General features: G+C 43.0%; 1 protein-coding gene across 1 annotated transcript; it reads left to right on the forward strand.

Annotated features, from left to right (window-relative positions):
• Positions 1-300: 300 nt before the first annotated feature.
• Positions 301-13,587, forward strand: rnf2 (ring finger protein 2). The gene is made up of 9 exons (XM_085438633.1): positions 301-364; positions 4,446-4,542; positions 4,658-4,818; positions 7,698-7,780; positions 8,724-8,856; positions 8,937-9,036; positions 10,865-11,037; positions 11,150-11,339; positions 11,914-13,587. The coding sequence occupies exons 2-9, from the start codon at positions 4,456-4,458 to the stop codon at positions 12,013-12,015; spliced, it is 1,029 nt and encodes a 342-aa protein (XP_085294759.1). The 5' UTR covers positions 301-364; positions 4,446-4,455; the 3' UTR covers positions 12,016-13,587.
• Positions 13,588-14,874: the final 1,287 nt, after the last annotated feature.

Below are 14,874 nucleotides of genomic sequence, written 5' to 3' on the forward strand. Positions count from 1 at the left end.
TTTTCCGGCTGAGAACCATGGCCTCAGATTTGGAGGTGCTGATCCTCATTCCCGCTGCTTCACACTCGGCTGCGAACCGCTCCAGTGCGAGCTGGAGGCTCATGACACACATTTTTCCATATAATAAGACAATGGGCCATAATTAGGTGAAGCTGGCTTCCGTTAAAGTGTTTTTATTGATTTTGATGGGAGTTTGGGTGATGGGTGTGTAGCAGTGACTTCTACAGTCATTGACGTGTACAGATGTCACCTGATCAGGCTTCCAGCACAGGACTCGGTTTCCCAGGTTACGTTGCTTCTTGTGTGTCCGCCATATTGCCTTCGCCTAAACGCGCTGGCTGGATCGTCTCTTACAACTGAAAATGTAAGTATGGAAAAATGATGTTCCCAGCTGGGATCCCTGCTTCGCTCCTGTGTGGGAAGTTGTGGTTAAAAAGCTCCAGGCGTCAGTTTGTGGTTGTTTCACGCTGTTTTCTGGAGGCTGGACAGCCGCACAGCTCAGCTCAGGACAGCGGTGCTCGGCTCTTGTCTGTTGTTGTTTTCCCCTCTGTCACAGCCACAAATTACATTCGTGACTCCGTCCCGAGTATTTTATTGAATAACTCGTCGTGTAATTGTGTGTGCTATTTAAATGGAAACGAGATGAGTGTCCGCCACGATCGTGCGGTCTTTGTCACGGTCTGTGTTCAGCTCCTTTCTGGCGTTAGCGCTGCGAGGAGCAGCTAGCCTCTTCGGTAGCCCGTGGTTAGCAGCCGAGCACCGTGGGTTCATTGAAATCTGTGCTCGAGGTCTGCCCGTGAACAACAGTTGATAAGCTAACACTAATAACTTGGTGGAAAATTAATATCAGAGTCGACTCAGCTGCCTGTGCGTTTGAGAAAACCCGTTTACACGCTAACAGCCGTAGAGACCGTGTCTAATTTGAATGTGTGCTGCACACAGGGTTTTGTTTATGGACACAGATTAATGATTGCGGTACAAACACGTCATGGTAATGTACTGGTCAACGCAGCCCCCGTTTTACGTCCCATTGTACTGTGTTTATTGATATTTTATTCTTCATATGTGGAAAGGTTGTGTAGCTTGCCTTTCAAACCGCTCGTTGTGTTTTATGTGAACCACCCCCATTTTCACCTCTTTAGTGCTGGGTATCGCAATGCATTTTGGGTAGTCTTTGCCATGTTGTTATTCGGGCAAAACCAAAACAAAGACAGAGGCCAACAGGTAATAAGGAGCAAAGCTGCAAACACCCAAATGATACGCAGCAGACAAGACAGAGAAATAAGGCCAAGCAGGGAGGCACAGAAGTCTAACTTGAAACTTATTAAGGTCTCCATTATCTGCAGCAGCTATTCTTTACATTACGAGAGTACACTGTAAGACAGACACACATATATACAGTATAACATTCTGACTAGACAAACCTCTCAGACCCACAACAGAACAGCCCCATATAACACAAATAACACTGGTTTCTTGTATTATCTGTACATAGACGAACTGTTATTAGGAGTGATCCGTATGCCCAGGTTACACAACCCTGTGTGTCGTGAGCACCAAACACATCAGCTCAGTTAAGAATTAGAAATTATTTTCCATTTTTCAGTGGAGTACCACCTAATCTGCGTGGAGTCGTTATAGCGACCCCGTGATGTCATTTGTTTGCGTGAAATGTGAAATGCCTGCTGTTTGGCGTGTGACTTTTCGTCAGACACCACAGTGTTGTTTTTTGTGTGTCCTTTTCCCTTGTTGTCCACTTTCGGCTTGGATTATCGCGAAGGAGTCGTGACTCATCGAGCGACTCTATTGACCAGCCCATTGATGGCAGTCTGTTGACGACACAATTTCAGATAGCTTGGCCAAATAAGTACTAAAAAAGTATCTGGTAACAGGTTCTAACACCCAATGGAAAAGCCTAAAAACCGAGTTGAGTTGAGCCAAGCCGATTACTGGGGTATTAGTACCTGTGTGGATACCAGTGAGAAGTATACAAGGGCTTCTGTGTGTCCGAGGTGTCATGATGGTACCCACTCATAATCATTTCATAGATGGGTTTCCTTTAAGGATCACACTGAAGCGTCTAAATGTGGGTGGGCGGTATAAACGGTATACGGTAGAAACAATATGAATTTGGCCAACAGTTGAGATTTTGGCTATACCGCTCTACCGCGATAGCGCATGTTGATGTTGTCATCAAGCTGCACCTGTTTTGGTCGAAAGCGTTGCAGCGGCTGCAAACAATATCATGTGGAAATTATGCCGGGCGACAGTCATAGTGATATCTTTGACTGCCTCACACACTTCTGAGGATTTTCAAAAGTTCTTTACTGAAAAAATTGATAATATCAGAGCACATATCCCGCTCCCATCCCACGACCCTTCTGAACCACCTGCATGTTCATTCTCTCCAAATTTAAACCAGTTTCATTATCCCATCTTTCTGATATAATAATGCCAACTACGTGAAACCAACTACGTGCCCCTTGGATGTGTTACCTACGCCATTTCTCAGAGATGTGCTGAAGACAGTCGGCCCTAACATCCTCGCTATTGTAAATGGCAGTATCTCAAATGGAACTGTTCCTCATTCGTTTAAACAAGCTGTTGTCCAGCCGTTTCTAAAAAAACCTGGTTTGGACCCGTCAGTTCTTGGCAATTTTAGACCAATCTCTAAGCTGCTATTTTTGTCTAAGGTTTTCGACAACTTCAGTAACCCTACAAACGTCGCTGCTGTTTAGTTTTCTGTCCTCATTTATGTTGGAAGTGATAGCAGAGCTGTACGTTTTAATTTTCTCAGCTAGCGAGCTAACTTCCTGCTAACTTCTAACTCCGTTGAATTTAATAAATTGTGTTTTCCTGGATGTTAAACTTAATTGTTACACCTGGTAAAGCAGCAACGCTGATAATTTTATTACAGATGAAAGAATTTAGACAGTTTGTAACTCTCAGTGATGCCGCAGTGTTTGTTTGACTTTGGGACCTGAAAAGGACGGAGTTTTGGACCCAGATTACTCCGCGAGGCTCCTGACTACGGCAGCCGTAATACTCCGACAATCCATCAAGCGGTGCGGCTTCGTAGCAACCAAAGTCGTACTAAAACATTTTGACAGATTTCTGTAGCACATAAAATCGGTTCGAGGTCAGTAAGCACAACCAGAATTCATACATAAGGTGCACCGGATTATAAGGCACACTGTCGATTTTTAAAAAATTAAAGGATTTTAAGTGCTCCTTATAGTGCGGAATATACAGTATACAGAAGAAAAGAATATATCGTGAGATATATTGTTACCGTACATGCTTCAAATTATACCGCGATATGGATTTTAGGCCATATCGCCCAGCCCTACGTCTAAATAAAACAAGACCATAAAGCTTCCTAACAACCCTATTACATCTAAAGAGTTACATTTGTTAAAATGATAACATGACAATGAAATACTGTTGAAGGCGATGTTTCCAACTGCTATCCAAGAAATGCATTTTACTGGTGCAGTGACTTTAGCTGCTTCAGTCTGCAAAGTATAAAAACCTCTTAGTCCTTTCCATGAATGGAGACTATAAAGAGAGCGCGAGAGAGACGAGTCCCTCCAAGAGTCCTGAATTAAAGTCTGAGAGAAGTCAGCACCCACAAGTTTAAAACAATATTTTAATCTGCATGTCTGCCTGTCAGCGACACCTGAATATTCCCAATGAGGCACAATAAAGGATATTCCTATTCTGTTCTGAGCTTAGATGGGGATTTTATAAAATAGACACTGTAAACACATTGTTTTCTAATTCTATATAAACTTACTGGCAGCTTAATTTACTATGAAAGGTATAAGTAAATAACTATAATAGAAAAAAAGTACAGAGTAAGACCGTGGATCAGTGTGATGTCTCTGACAGTGCTGTGTTTCATCCAGTCGGACAAACTGGGTGAGAAGCTGGACTGTGTCAGATGCCAGCGCTAACACTAATGTCAGTGCGTTTATGGTAAAAAGTTTTGCTGCTGCTCATGAGGAATGAAGGGTTTGTGCGTCCGTGTTGACTTCTGCATTAATCGCAGCGCTGATGTGCTAAAGCAAGCTTTGAAGGAAACAAATCGTGGCTTCCTGTGCGCTGTGAATCCAGCACGGTGAACAGAGGTCAGCGGGCAGTGAGACCTTTTGGTCTTCTGCTCTCTGATTGGCTGACTTCCAGTCCCATTCCCTTTCCGCCCAACCCCCCACACCCCCCACCAACCCGACTCCCTGTCCACCAGTTTTTTGTCTTTCTTTCTGGTTGTTCTCCTTTTTGGATTTTTGGTTCATTGCTGAACTTTTATTTTACTCATTGACATTACAGGTTACATGTTTATGTGTGACAATAGAAAGTGTGCTGTGCTTACCATTAACTTGGAGTGAATAACTCGTTATCATTGATTTGCAGAAGAGTCTCCATTTTTCCTTTCTGTTTTTCAGAGTTTCAGTGATGACTCAAACAGTTCAGACCAATGGGGTCCAACCCCTCAGCAAGACTTGGGAGCTGAGTCTGTACGAGCTACAGAGGACTCCACAGGTAATCACTAACACCACCTCATCATCAGTCAGCCTGTGGCACGGCTGTGTTTGTGATTGTTAGGCCTGGTTCGTCTTGGTGCTAACCTCAGTCTGTGTGTTTGCTTCTGCCACAGGAGGCTATCACAGATGGCCTGGAAATAGCGGTGTCACCCAGGTCCTTGCACAGTGAACTTATGTGTCCTATCTGTCTGGACATGCTGAAGAACACGATGACTACCAAAGAATGTTTGCATCGCTTCTGTGCTGATTGCATCATCACAGCTTTGAGATCTGGGTGAGTGCACGGGAACACCTGAGTAGAGCAGGGCGATATGGCCAAAAATATTTATCACGATATATATTTGAAAATTTGCGATAACGATATAACTGACGATATAATTGATGCGAGACAAAATACAACTCCACAACATTACTAGCACAAAAAGACAACCTTCCATTTATTTTCACTTAAACAAGAAGCTGGTTTTTATGTACATTAAAGCTTTATAAAAATGTAACAGTGCAAATGCAAATTCCTTGCTGAAAGTTTAACCCAAAGGCATTTCCAGTAGAAATGGGCTGACATATCCTGAGCATAACCATGTATAATATCCACTGAAGTTAAAAAGAGGTGCTTTGCAACATTAAACTGCAGTGTGCAGTACGTATTTTTCGTACCATAAGGTGCACGGGATTATAAGGCACATTAAGCGAAACAAAGCAGTCAGATAAATCAAACTTTATTAAACTCATTCTTCTTGCTTCCTCCACTTCTGTACCATTGATTCATTAATGTTGAATTCTCTGCAGCTGCTCTATTCCCATGTTGTTGCAGTATATTAATGACTAACCTCGTATTGTGGATGGATTATCTCAGTTGTTCTCCTGACTGAAGTTTGGTCCGTTTACAGCATCCTGCCATGCGATTGCATTTGTCTCTAACCATGAGGAACCTTCACGTGTTAGTGTTCGTCCTCCAGCTTCACTGTTTATGTTATGCTAACATAGCTGTGTCGCTAGCGATCACGTAGCACATCATTATATACCAGCTAGCCCAACTTCAGTAACCCTACAAACGTCACTGCTGTTTAGTTTCCTGTCTTCATTTATGTTGGAAGTGATAGCAGAGCTGTACGTTTGATTTTTTTCAGAAATCTCTCAGTCAGAACATGCTATATCATGCTTAGGTAACTAGCGAAACTAGCGAGCTAACTTCCGCTAGCTTCCTGCTAACTTCTAACTCCGTTAAATGTAATAACTTTTGTTTTCATGGATGCCTGGAAGTTAAACTTTATAGTTACACCTGGTAAAGCAGCAATGCTGATCGTTTTATTAAAGATGAAAGAATTTAGACAGTTTTTAACTCTAAGTGATGCTGCAGTGTTGTTTGACCTGAAGTATACAGAGTTTAGGACCCAGATTACTCCCAGATTTAAGAGCATCTTAGTCCGACAAATACGACGGCCGCTTGCATGTTCTGCAAAAAAATGTGCTTTGTCGTGTATCTGACGGACAAACACCAAACCAGTTCCACATCACTGAAGTTGCACCATTTTTACAAACCAATTCTGGTTCATCTGTTTCACTCAACAATCGGCCATGTGCGTATGAAAACAAAGGCACTGCGCATGCGCGTTTCACTCATATTCTATCGCGATATTTCATTTTCCTATCGTTGCCTAACATTATACCGGTATTACCGTGAACGGTATAATATGGCCCAGCCCTACACCTGAGTAATATGACCGTCACAGCTGGACAGAGAGGGCGGCAGTTAGGGCTGCACGATTAATCGTTAGAAAATCGCGATCTCGATTCATACTTGTGTGCGATCTCATTTCCAAATGACAACGATTTTAAAAAAAAGAAAGAAAAAAAAAAAAGACGCCGATTGTACCGCATTTTGATCCGGGGCGTAATCTGCATGAAAACAAGCGCTCACTCTTCCTGCTCAACAAATGACAAGGGTGGAGCCTTATACCACGTGATACAGAAGCTGCCGTGTGATGCTAAAATTAGCAGGGAAAAAACAACGGAGAGCACGTCAGGGATGACGAGAAAGTGACAGGAGAAAATCCGTCCCGGTCAACCACCCAAACACCAATAACGGGAACCTTATACAGCGCTTCCCTATACCCGTCGAACTCGCGCAGGCACAAAGAAACTACGGAGGCTATCACTTATCACCTGACCAAAGATATGGCTCCATCAACACTGTGCAAAACGAGGGATTTAGGAAAACGATCAACACCCTAGACAAACACTACACAGTGCCGTCCCCCAACTATTTTTCTATTGTTGCACTACCTGCTCTGTACACGCAGCGTCGAGCAACGGTGGAGACAGAATTTCAAGCAGTACAACATTTTGTTGTTTTTATGTTTATTTATTGTTTTTATGTTCAGTCTCAACTGTTACGAAGTTGGTGTGCAGTTAATAAGTGCAATAAATATTTATACTGGAAAAGAGAATTGTGAGAGAATCATGATCTCAATTCTAAACCAAAAAATCGTGATTCTCATTTTATGCAAAATCGTGCAGCACTAGCGGCAGTGAAGTCACGGAGCATCTGTGCAGCCTGTCGGGAAGCCTGTGTAGCCTTCCATGATTGGTATTGGCTGAAGCGAGCTTTATTCAAAGGCCAGAGTTAACGGCCAAATTTAGCCCAGGAAATTAGTTTTAACTTTTTATCAATGAGTTGCTCTTTCCAAATCCACTCTCTCTTTTAATGGCACTAAAACATGGCTAATAAAACACATTGCACCTACCCCACAGGATATTAGCATAGTAATAATACAGCAGTGAGACTGGTTCAAAAAGCCAAAGCTTCTCACCTGAAGGTTGATGTGTGAGAGTGACCATCTTACAGTCACAGCACCTGCTTCCACTCACACTTACAGATATAGGCATTAGGCATGCAGATGCACAGTAACAGTCCGAGCATCGTCTCATGCTGATGGGCTAGCACGGCCTCAGTGTGGTATGAATTTTCCTTGTTTTTGATATGCTGTTTTCCACATACTGTCACTTCGTCTGTTGTTGTTCAGGCTTTCACAGGTCATGAGTTTTGCTTTCATAACACCGATACAGACGTTAGAAAACAACTGAGATGTTGTGCATGATTACCTGTTGTTCATGTGGAAGTGGCACTGATGCCGTTTGCTGTCTCCGCAGTAATAAAGAGTGTCCTACCTGTCGTAAGAAGCTGGTGTCCAAGAGATCGCTGCGTCCAGACCCCAATTTTGATGCTCTGATTAGTAAGTGATGTCAGGAAAGTTGTGCTTTACATCCACATGTTGATGGTTTCTTATGCCTGCAGGAAGAACATTTTGTGTCATTTTCACATTACTGTGGAAGAAGAAACATGGCAGCATTTGAATAATGAAAGCAGCAACAAAGATCAATCCATAAATAAGTGAATAGATTCATCAATACACCTTTGATTCCTGTGACACGACGCCAGCAAGTGTTCAGTTACACAGCGATGTTGCTCTAGAGGTTTAAATAGTGCCAAGTGCTTATTTAAAAGTGCAACAGATGTAGGGAGGAACGAGACTTTCTGCTGCTTTGTTTTCTTTGCTCTGTACCGTCTCCCTGAGAGTAACGGCTCGTACTGCAGAAATGATATGGGATGGATCATTAACAGTTTTATGATCCTGATGAATCTTTTTCATATCTTTACTGGAGAGACTGGTTCTCTTTGTAGTCTTCGAGCTAATTTCTCACAGAAAAACCCAACACAGCCTTTCCATTTAAAAAAAGGTATCCACATAGATGCCTGAGTATTCATATGAGCTAACCTGCTGTGTCGTACACCCATCAATCCCCACTGAGTCATGTGCACATCCTAAGGTCAAAAATCATTTCTTTAGTTTTCTCAGTTTTAAAAATCAGATGATGATGATTACAGCACAGTATGAAATCACTACAATCAACAATTCTCCAAAATCACTATTTGGTTCATACTCAAGTTTTCTGTAGAGAAACATAATACAAAATAAATGTTTTTTAAACACAGCCTTCATTAATTTATTGTAATTGGATCATTATGTAAAAACAAATTGTTATATACGTGTACTTTCAGACCTGTAAGACACAGTCTGAAAACATGTGTGTGTATATATTATACATAGTTATTTCCTGTTTATTTACGTGTGGACATGGTGCGTGAAGTCTTTTGTGGCATTTTTCTACTTTCAGGTAAGATTTACCCGAGCCGTGACGAGTACGAAGCCCACCAGGAAAGAGTTTTGGCCCGCATCAGCAAACACAACAACCAGCAAGCCTTATCCCACAGCATAGAAGAAGGGCTGAAGATACAGGCTATGACCAGGTAAAGGACGTGTACAAATGCTCCAAATACTCACATTAAACCCAGTCCATTTCAATGAATGCGAGTTACCTCTGTGTCAGACTACAGCGTGGTAAGAGACACACAGTGGAGAACGGCAGTGGAGCTGAGGATAATGGAGACTCTTCCCACTGTAGCAACGCTTCCGTCCACAGCAACCAGGTATGATGTGGTATACATGGATGCTTTCTGTGTACCGCTTAAGCCTCTTTTCCACGTGTACCTGTTTGATTCAACTGGACTCGATTTTAGGATTTTCCATTAGGTGTTATTACCTGGTACAAGCTACACGCAGAACTTTCAGGCCGTGTTGCTGTAACAACCTCACCCACATTGACTCAGCTGTAATGGAAAACAACCTAAGCCGAGTGTAGTTGATTAGGATTAGGTTGATTTGGGGTGGCTGTTACTCAGGAGGTAGAGCAGGTCACCTACTGATCGGAAGGTTGGTGGTTCGATCCCTGCCTCCTCCAGTCTGCATGTCATGTATCCTTGGGCAAGATACTAACCCCAAGTTGCTCTCCGACGCATCAATCGGCGTGTGAATGTGTGTGAATGTAGTTAGAAAGCATATAGAGAAAGTGCTTGTGAGAATGGGTGTGATTGGGTGAATGTGGCATGTTGTGTAGAGCGCTTTGAGTACTCCGGGAGAGCAGAAGAGCGCTCTATAAGAATCAGTCCATTTACCAATAGGTACTACTGGAACAGAGGCATTGGCGTCTTTGTCTTCCTTTTCTTTATTTTTCATGTAGAGCATGACTAGGGCCGGGTATCATCACTGACTTCTATCATCGAATCACAAAGTCCCCATTGATTCAGTGTTTACTCAGTCGGAAATATTATAATTCTGATCATTTACATCTCCTTACATTTATGTCTGTGTATAAAAACAAAGCTGACACTGTGAGACTTCATCAGAGCATCACAGCAGATGTCTTTGTGTCAAAGTAACTGAGGATCAAACACAGAAAAACGTGAAGAGATTTTCCTGTCCTGGCTTTTTACAGCAGATAATAGAGCTGCACAATTAATCGTTAGAAAATCGCGATCTCGATTCATACTTAGGTGCGATCTCATTTCCAAATGACAACGATTTTTAAAAAAAAAAAGAAAAAAAAAGACGCCGATTGTACCGCAGTTTGATCCGGGACGTAATCTGCATGAAAACAAGCGCTCACTCTTCCTGCTCAACAAATGACAAGGGCGGAGCCTTATACCACGTGATACAGAAGCTGTGCCGTGTGATGCTAAAATTAGCAGGGAAAAAACAACGGAGAGCACGTCAGGGATGACGAGAAAGTGACAGGAGAAAATCCGTCCCGGTCAACCACCCAAACACCAATAACGGGAACCTTATACAGCGCTTCCCTATACCCGTCGACCTCCCGCAGGCACAAAGACATTACGGAGGCTATTGGGGTTTTTGGGGGATATTGCTAACTCCGGGTCCGATAACAGGCACCACACCCGCAGTAGATGCGCTCGGTGTGAGGTCTCGCAGCAAGCTATCAAATACGGCGCATTTCTCGGCTTTAAAAAAAAACCCGTCGCCAGGTGTTTCATCAGATTCGAGGTGTTACCTCCTTTGACAGTATCAGCTTAAAGCACTTGTTGCAGGCTGCTGAGTTTGCATCTTTTGTTGTGAAGTACAGCCAGACTTTGACCGCTTCGCTTTGGGCATTTTTAATCTGTAGCTCTGCTCAAAAGAACGTACGTACCTGGGCCCGCCTACTATCCTCGGAAACGTAAAATGATTGGCTAGAATCCAAAGTGTATCACAGCTCAGGGGAAAAAAAGGCACCGGCATAATGGCACCGGATACCGGTACCCATCCCTACTGGTACCAGGAGCTGTTATCTAATGGGAAACCCTGAAAAGCGTGGCGAGTCGATCCGAGTACTAATGGCAAAGAGACGAACACACGAGTGTGAGGACCACAGTGATTTTTAGGATGGGTGATCTCTCTTCATCTTTAACTGTGGTTCTGTAGGAGGCCGGGCCGAGCATCAAGCGCACCAAGACAAGCGACGACAGCGGTTTGGACATGGATAACGCTGCAGAGAACGGGGGCGGGGACTCGGTGATTGATGGTGGTGCCAGTGAAATAGAGCTGGTCTTTAGGCCACACCCCACCCTGATGGAGAAGGATGACGGTCACAACAGGTAGTCAGACATTGCTGCTGACACATCCATTTCAATATAATACACACCCTACGTTAGCTCTGAAAATCCAGTTCCTGCGCATATTCACACGAGTGCTTTTGTGTCTGCACAGTGTGGAGTTTGTCCCTCGCTACATAAAGACATCCGGTAACGCCACAGTGGATCACCTGTCTAAATACCTGGCTGTGCGACTGGCTCTGGAGGAGCTGAGGAGAAACGCTGAAGCCAGTCCTGTTAATGTGGAGGCAGCTTCAGAGAAACAGTACACCATCTACATACCTACAGCTGGAAACCAGTTCACTGTGAGCACCCACACAGACACACTCAGCTTTACTAAACATATAGCTATCCTGTCTTTTTCACTGTGATCCACACAGACGTGGACTGAAGGCTGTTGTCCCACAGACTTCTGTAAGACCGGAAGACTTTTTGCACCCACAGTATGATAATCTGGTGGCCATTAGTTTTAATTTTTCCAACCCATGTTTTTCTTACAGTGTTAGGGGCTGGCACAAAAATAAAACAAGTTATATAGTATAGCATTATTATTAGTATACCAAGGTTTAGCTTTGTGGTTTTATTTTTAAAGTGGAAGAATTCATGTTGGCTGTAGTCAACGAGGCACCACACTAGGGGGCGCTAACCACTTATTCCCTTTTTTTAATCCTTGAGGAAATGATGTAAAACACTGGCACTTGGCACATTTGATGTAGACGTACGATGTTGTAAAGGGATGTGCACAAAGGTGAGACAGCAGGTTTAGCTTTTCTATGTGCAAAAACAGTTCACAGTAACAACAACAGATTCAATGGCTACATTCAAAATACTGTGTGATTCAGTGTGTTTGGGAAATGACGTGTTGAACTCTGTCCACAGGTGCTGAATGGTTCCTTCTCCCTGGAACTGGTCAGTGAAAAGTACTGGAAGGTCAACAAACCCATGGAGCTCTACTTTGCCCCTACTAAAGAACACAAGTAGACGGCCAGGAAAACACACACACACGTGCGCACACACACACACACACACACACTCAGAGGAAAATCAAATGCATGGACATGGATACCTGTGCGGCACACAGAAACAAGAGCAGAAGTGTATTTCTGAAGGAGATGACAGGGTTGACTAAAACCCTCAAAAGGACTCTTGTACATAGAAGAAACCCCTTGTTTTATATTATCTGTATCCGTGTTGTTTCTATCTTAGTATGATGTAGCAGATCAGAACAGCAGCCGACAGACTGGGCTGCTGACAGTAACTGTGGATTCTCTCCAAACAAATCCAGGGTCCATCTATAGCGTGAAGTTAAAAGCACATGGTATACTGTCTTCATCTGGATGGCCTTTAGGCCGGGACTCGTGGGTCTGTTTGACTTTGGAAACCGCCCTGCATCACATGGGTGACATGTGGCTGGGTTTAGGGCCTTAAAAACCAGGACCAGCTCTGTCCAAACAGTGTAGGAGCACACGATCACTCCCAGTGACCTCCAGGATATCAGAATGATGCGCTTTGTTAAAATGCCTGTGAACAGTTTGCCATGCATTAGTGGGCCATGTACGATGCATCTGACATGCATGGAAGTAAATAAAAGCCACAATGTGAATATGTGTTGCATTGAAATGTGTTTCTGTTAGAACACTCTTCTATATATAATTATGGCGGCACGGTGGTGCAGTGGTTAGGTCCTGAGTTCGACTCCACTGTCCAGCCTTGCTGTGTTTTGTTTGTGTGGTTCTCTCCCAGTACTCCCAGAACATCACAGTTGGTTAGGGTAACTGGTGATTGTGAATGGCCCACAGGTTTGAATGGTCGCTCGCCCTGAGACAGGCCTGTCCGGGGCGTGCCCCGCCTCTCACCCTGTGGTAGCTGGGATACGCTCCAGCATCCCTGCAGTCCTGATAAGCGGAAGAGAATCTTGCCACGTGTGACTGTTAGTTTACGTGAAAATGGAAACAAACCAACAGATTTGGTCGTCTTGTCACGGTCACAAAGTTGACGTGTACAGCTGGTTTATGAACCCTGATTTGAGTTGGAGAATCTCAGTTGCCCTGATCTGTAGGAACAAACTGTCTTCTAATATCTGTGGCTGCTCTCTATCGCTCATCCTTTTATAAATGTCTTTTGTAACAGTATGTGTGATCGGAGGCTTGGACAGTTTGACCTTTACAGTATTTATCCTGTTTGCTGAGGGTGGCTGTCCATCACAGGGAGGTTAACTCGTTGCTCTCACAGACACATCCTGGAGAAATCTTTGATACAGTTTGTTTCATTTTCCACCCAGCAGTCAGGTTCCTGAGTGTTTGGAAGAGAAACTCCACGGAAAGGGTGATTCCTGAGTGAGTGCGAGTCTAAACGTGTACCGTAAATGTTGTGACTTTGTCAATTTGTGTTCAGACTGGTTGCCAGTTGGTACATTTCAACAAACCACAAACATGTGCAGAGTTTGAGCTGTGCTAACGTGAGCTCATGCTCGGTTGCATGGACACTACTTGTGAGTGATTACTGAAATGTGTTGATGAGAATGTGAAGGGAATAAACTGTCAGTACAGCCTGTGTCATGTCATAAACTTGTTTTCACTGATGGTGGGAAAAGGAAGTGTTCAGACACAGAACATGGAAATGACTTGGTTTCATACAAATATCATGTTTGATATCCTGTAACGTGTTTTCCGTCTGTCTTTAAAACCTGCAGCTGTTAAACAAATGGTATAGCACAATGCCATGTTTCTGATTAATGTATAGTATGGGTTATATTAGAGGAGTTGGAGAATCTGTTAATTTAAATAAATGGAAGTGCTCTGCTCACTGCAAGTCAAAATGTTATTAGAGAAACGTCTAAATTATGGATAAAAGTCGGTGAAGCAAAGTTTATAAAGTTTAGAACGACTCATTTGTTTCCTAAACCTTGAAACTAAAAAACAGCAAACATTCTTTCTTTGGATGCAGCTCGTCTCAGGTGACGATTTGCTGCTATTCTTTCATTCGAGTCGATAACCAGAGAACGATCTTTCTGCACAGTAAGTATAACTTGGGTTCTGGAGAGTGTAGATGACACTTTACTCATTTCTGCCGTTCTAGAGAAAAAGGTAGTTAAGCAAAATGTAGCAGCTGAAGGAAAAGTAGAAACTAGCTGTTGCAACTAACCTCAGTGCTTGAGCAGATACCGTTTCGTTTTACTGACCTATACATTATTCTGAATAAAAATAGTTTGAGCAGAAATCAACATTGGACTTTTGAAAGTCACAGAGGAGCGTGACTTTCAACTTTAGCAAAGAAAATGGTCCCATTTCACAAAATACACTCACCATGAGAGAGAACCCTACGAGTCACAGCGTTACTCATGTTTCGTTTAGGACGAGTGCATCTGATCAGCAGTGTGTGGAGCTTGTATACTGCATCCTTCTGTTTGGTCAATAAAGCTGAATCTGAGTTCAACATGGAGCACACGGTGCTGTTTCTGCTCTGTAATCATGTTTGACATCCTTTCAGTTCAGTGGAGTCCAGTGTTACATGACCTCGGCATAGAGCTGAATACATCAGTGCAACTTCACATCAAAGGTATTTTTAATGAATTGGATTCAGTTGTCATATTAAAGTTTTTCCCCTGAACATTGGCTGATTCTATCATTTGTTCTGCTACTTTGTAAATAAAAAATATCAATAATTATAGTCATTTGTTAGAAACATCGCTCAAAATACCAGAATGTTAAACAAAATTAGCTTATGTTTCATTTAATGATGCATTTAGTTTTGGCACATGTGGCTCTCTATAGACTCCACTGGTTTCTTGCACTGAGGAAGCCAGACTGCACCAGTAAAACAGTCCTATAAAGTCTCACT

The sequence above is a fragment of the Copadichromis virginalis genome, linkage group LG18 (assembly GCF_057382275.1).
Source record: "Copadichromis virginalis isolate Kocher_CV1m ecotype Utaka linkage group LG18, C_Virginalis_male_GT1.1, whole genome shotgun sequence".
Classification (NCBI taxonomy): domain Eukaryota; kingdom Metazoa; phylum Chordata; class Actinopteri; order Cichliformes; family Cichlidae; genus Copadichromis; species Copadichromis virginalis.

Bases quoted from the DNA above. Each gene is read 5' to 3' on its own strand.
- rnf2 (XM_085438633.1), top strand. From the start codon at position 4,456: ATGACTCAAACAGTTCAGACCAATGGGGTCCAACCCCTCAGCAAGACT. The intron at 8,857-8,936 runs GTAAAGGACGTG...CCTCTGTGTCAG, and splicing joins AAGATACAGGCTATGACCAG to ACTACAGCGTGGTAAGAGAC. The intron at 9,037-10,864 runs GTATGATGTGGT...GTGGTTCTGTAG, and splicing joins CTTCCGTCCACAGCAACCAG to GAGGCCGGGCCGAGCATCAA.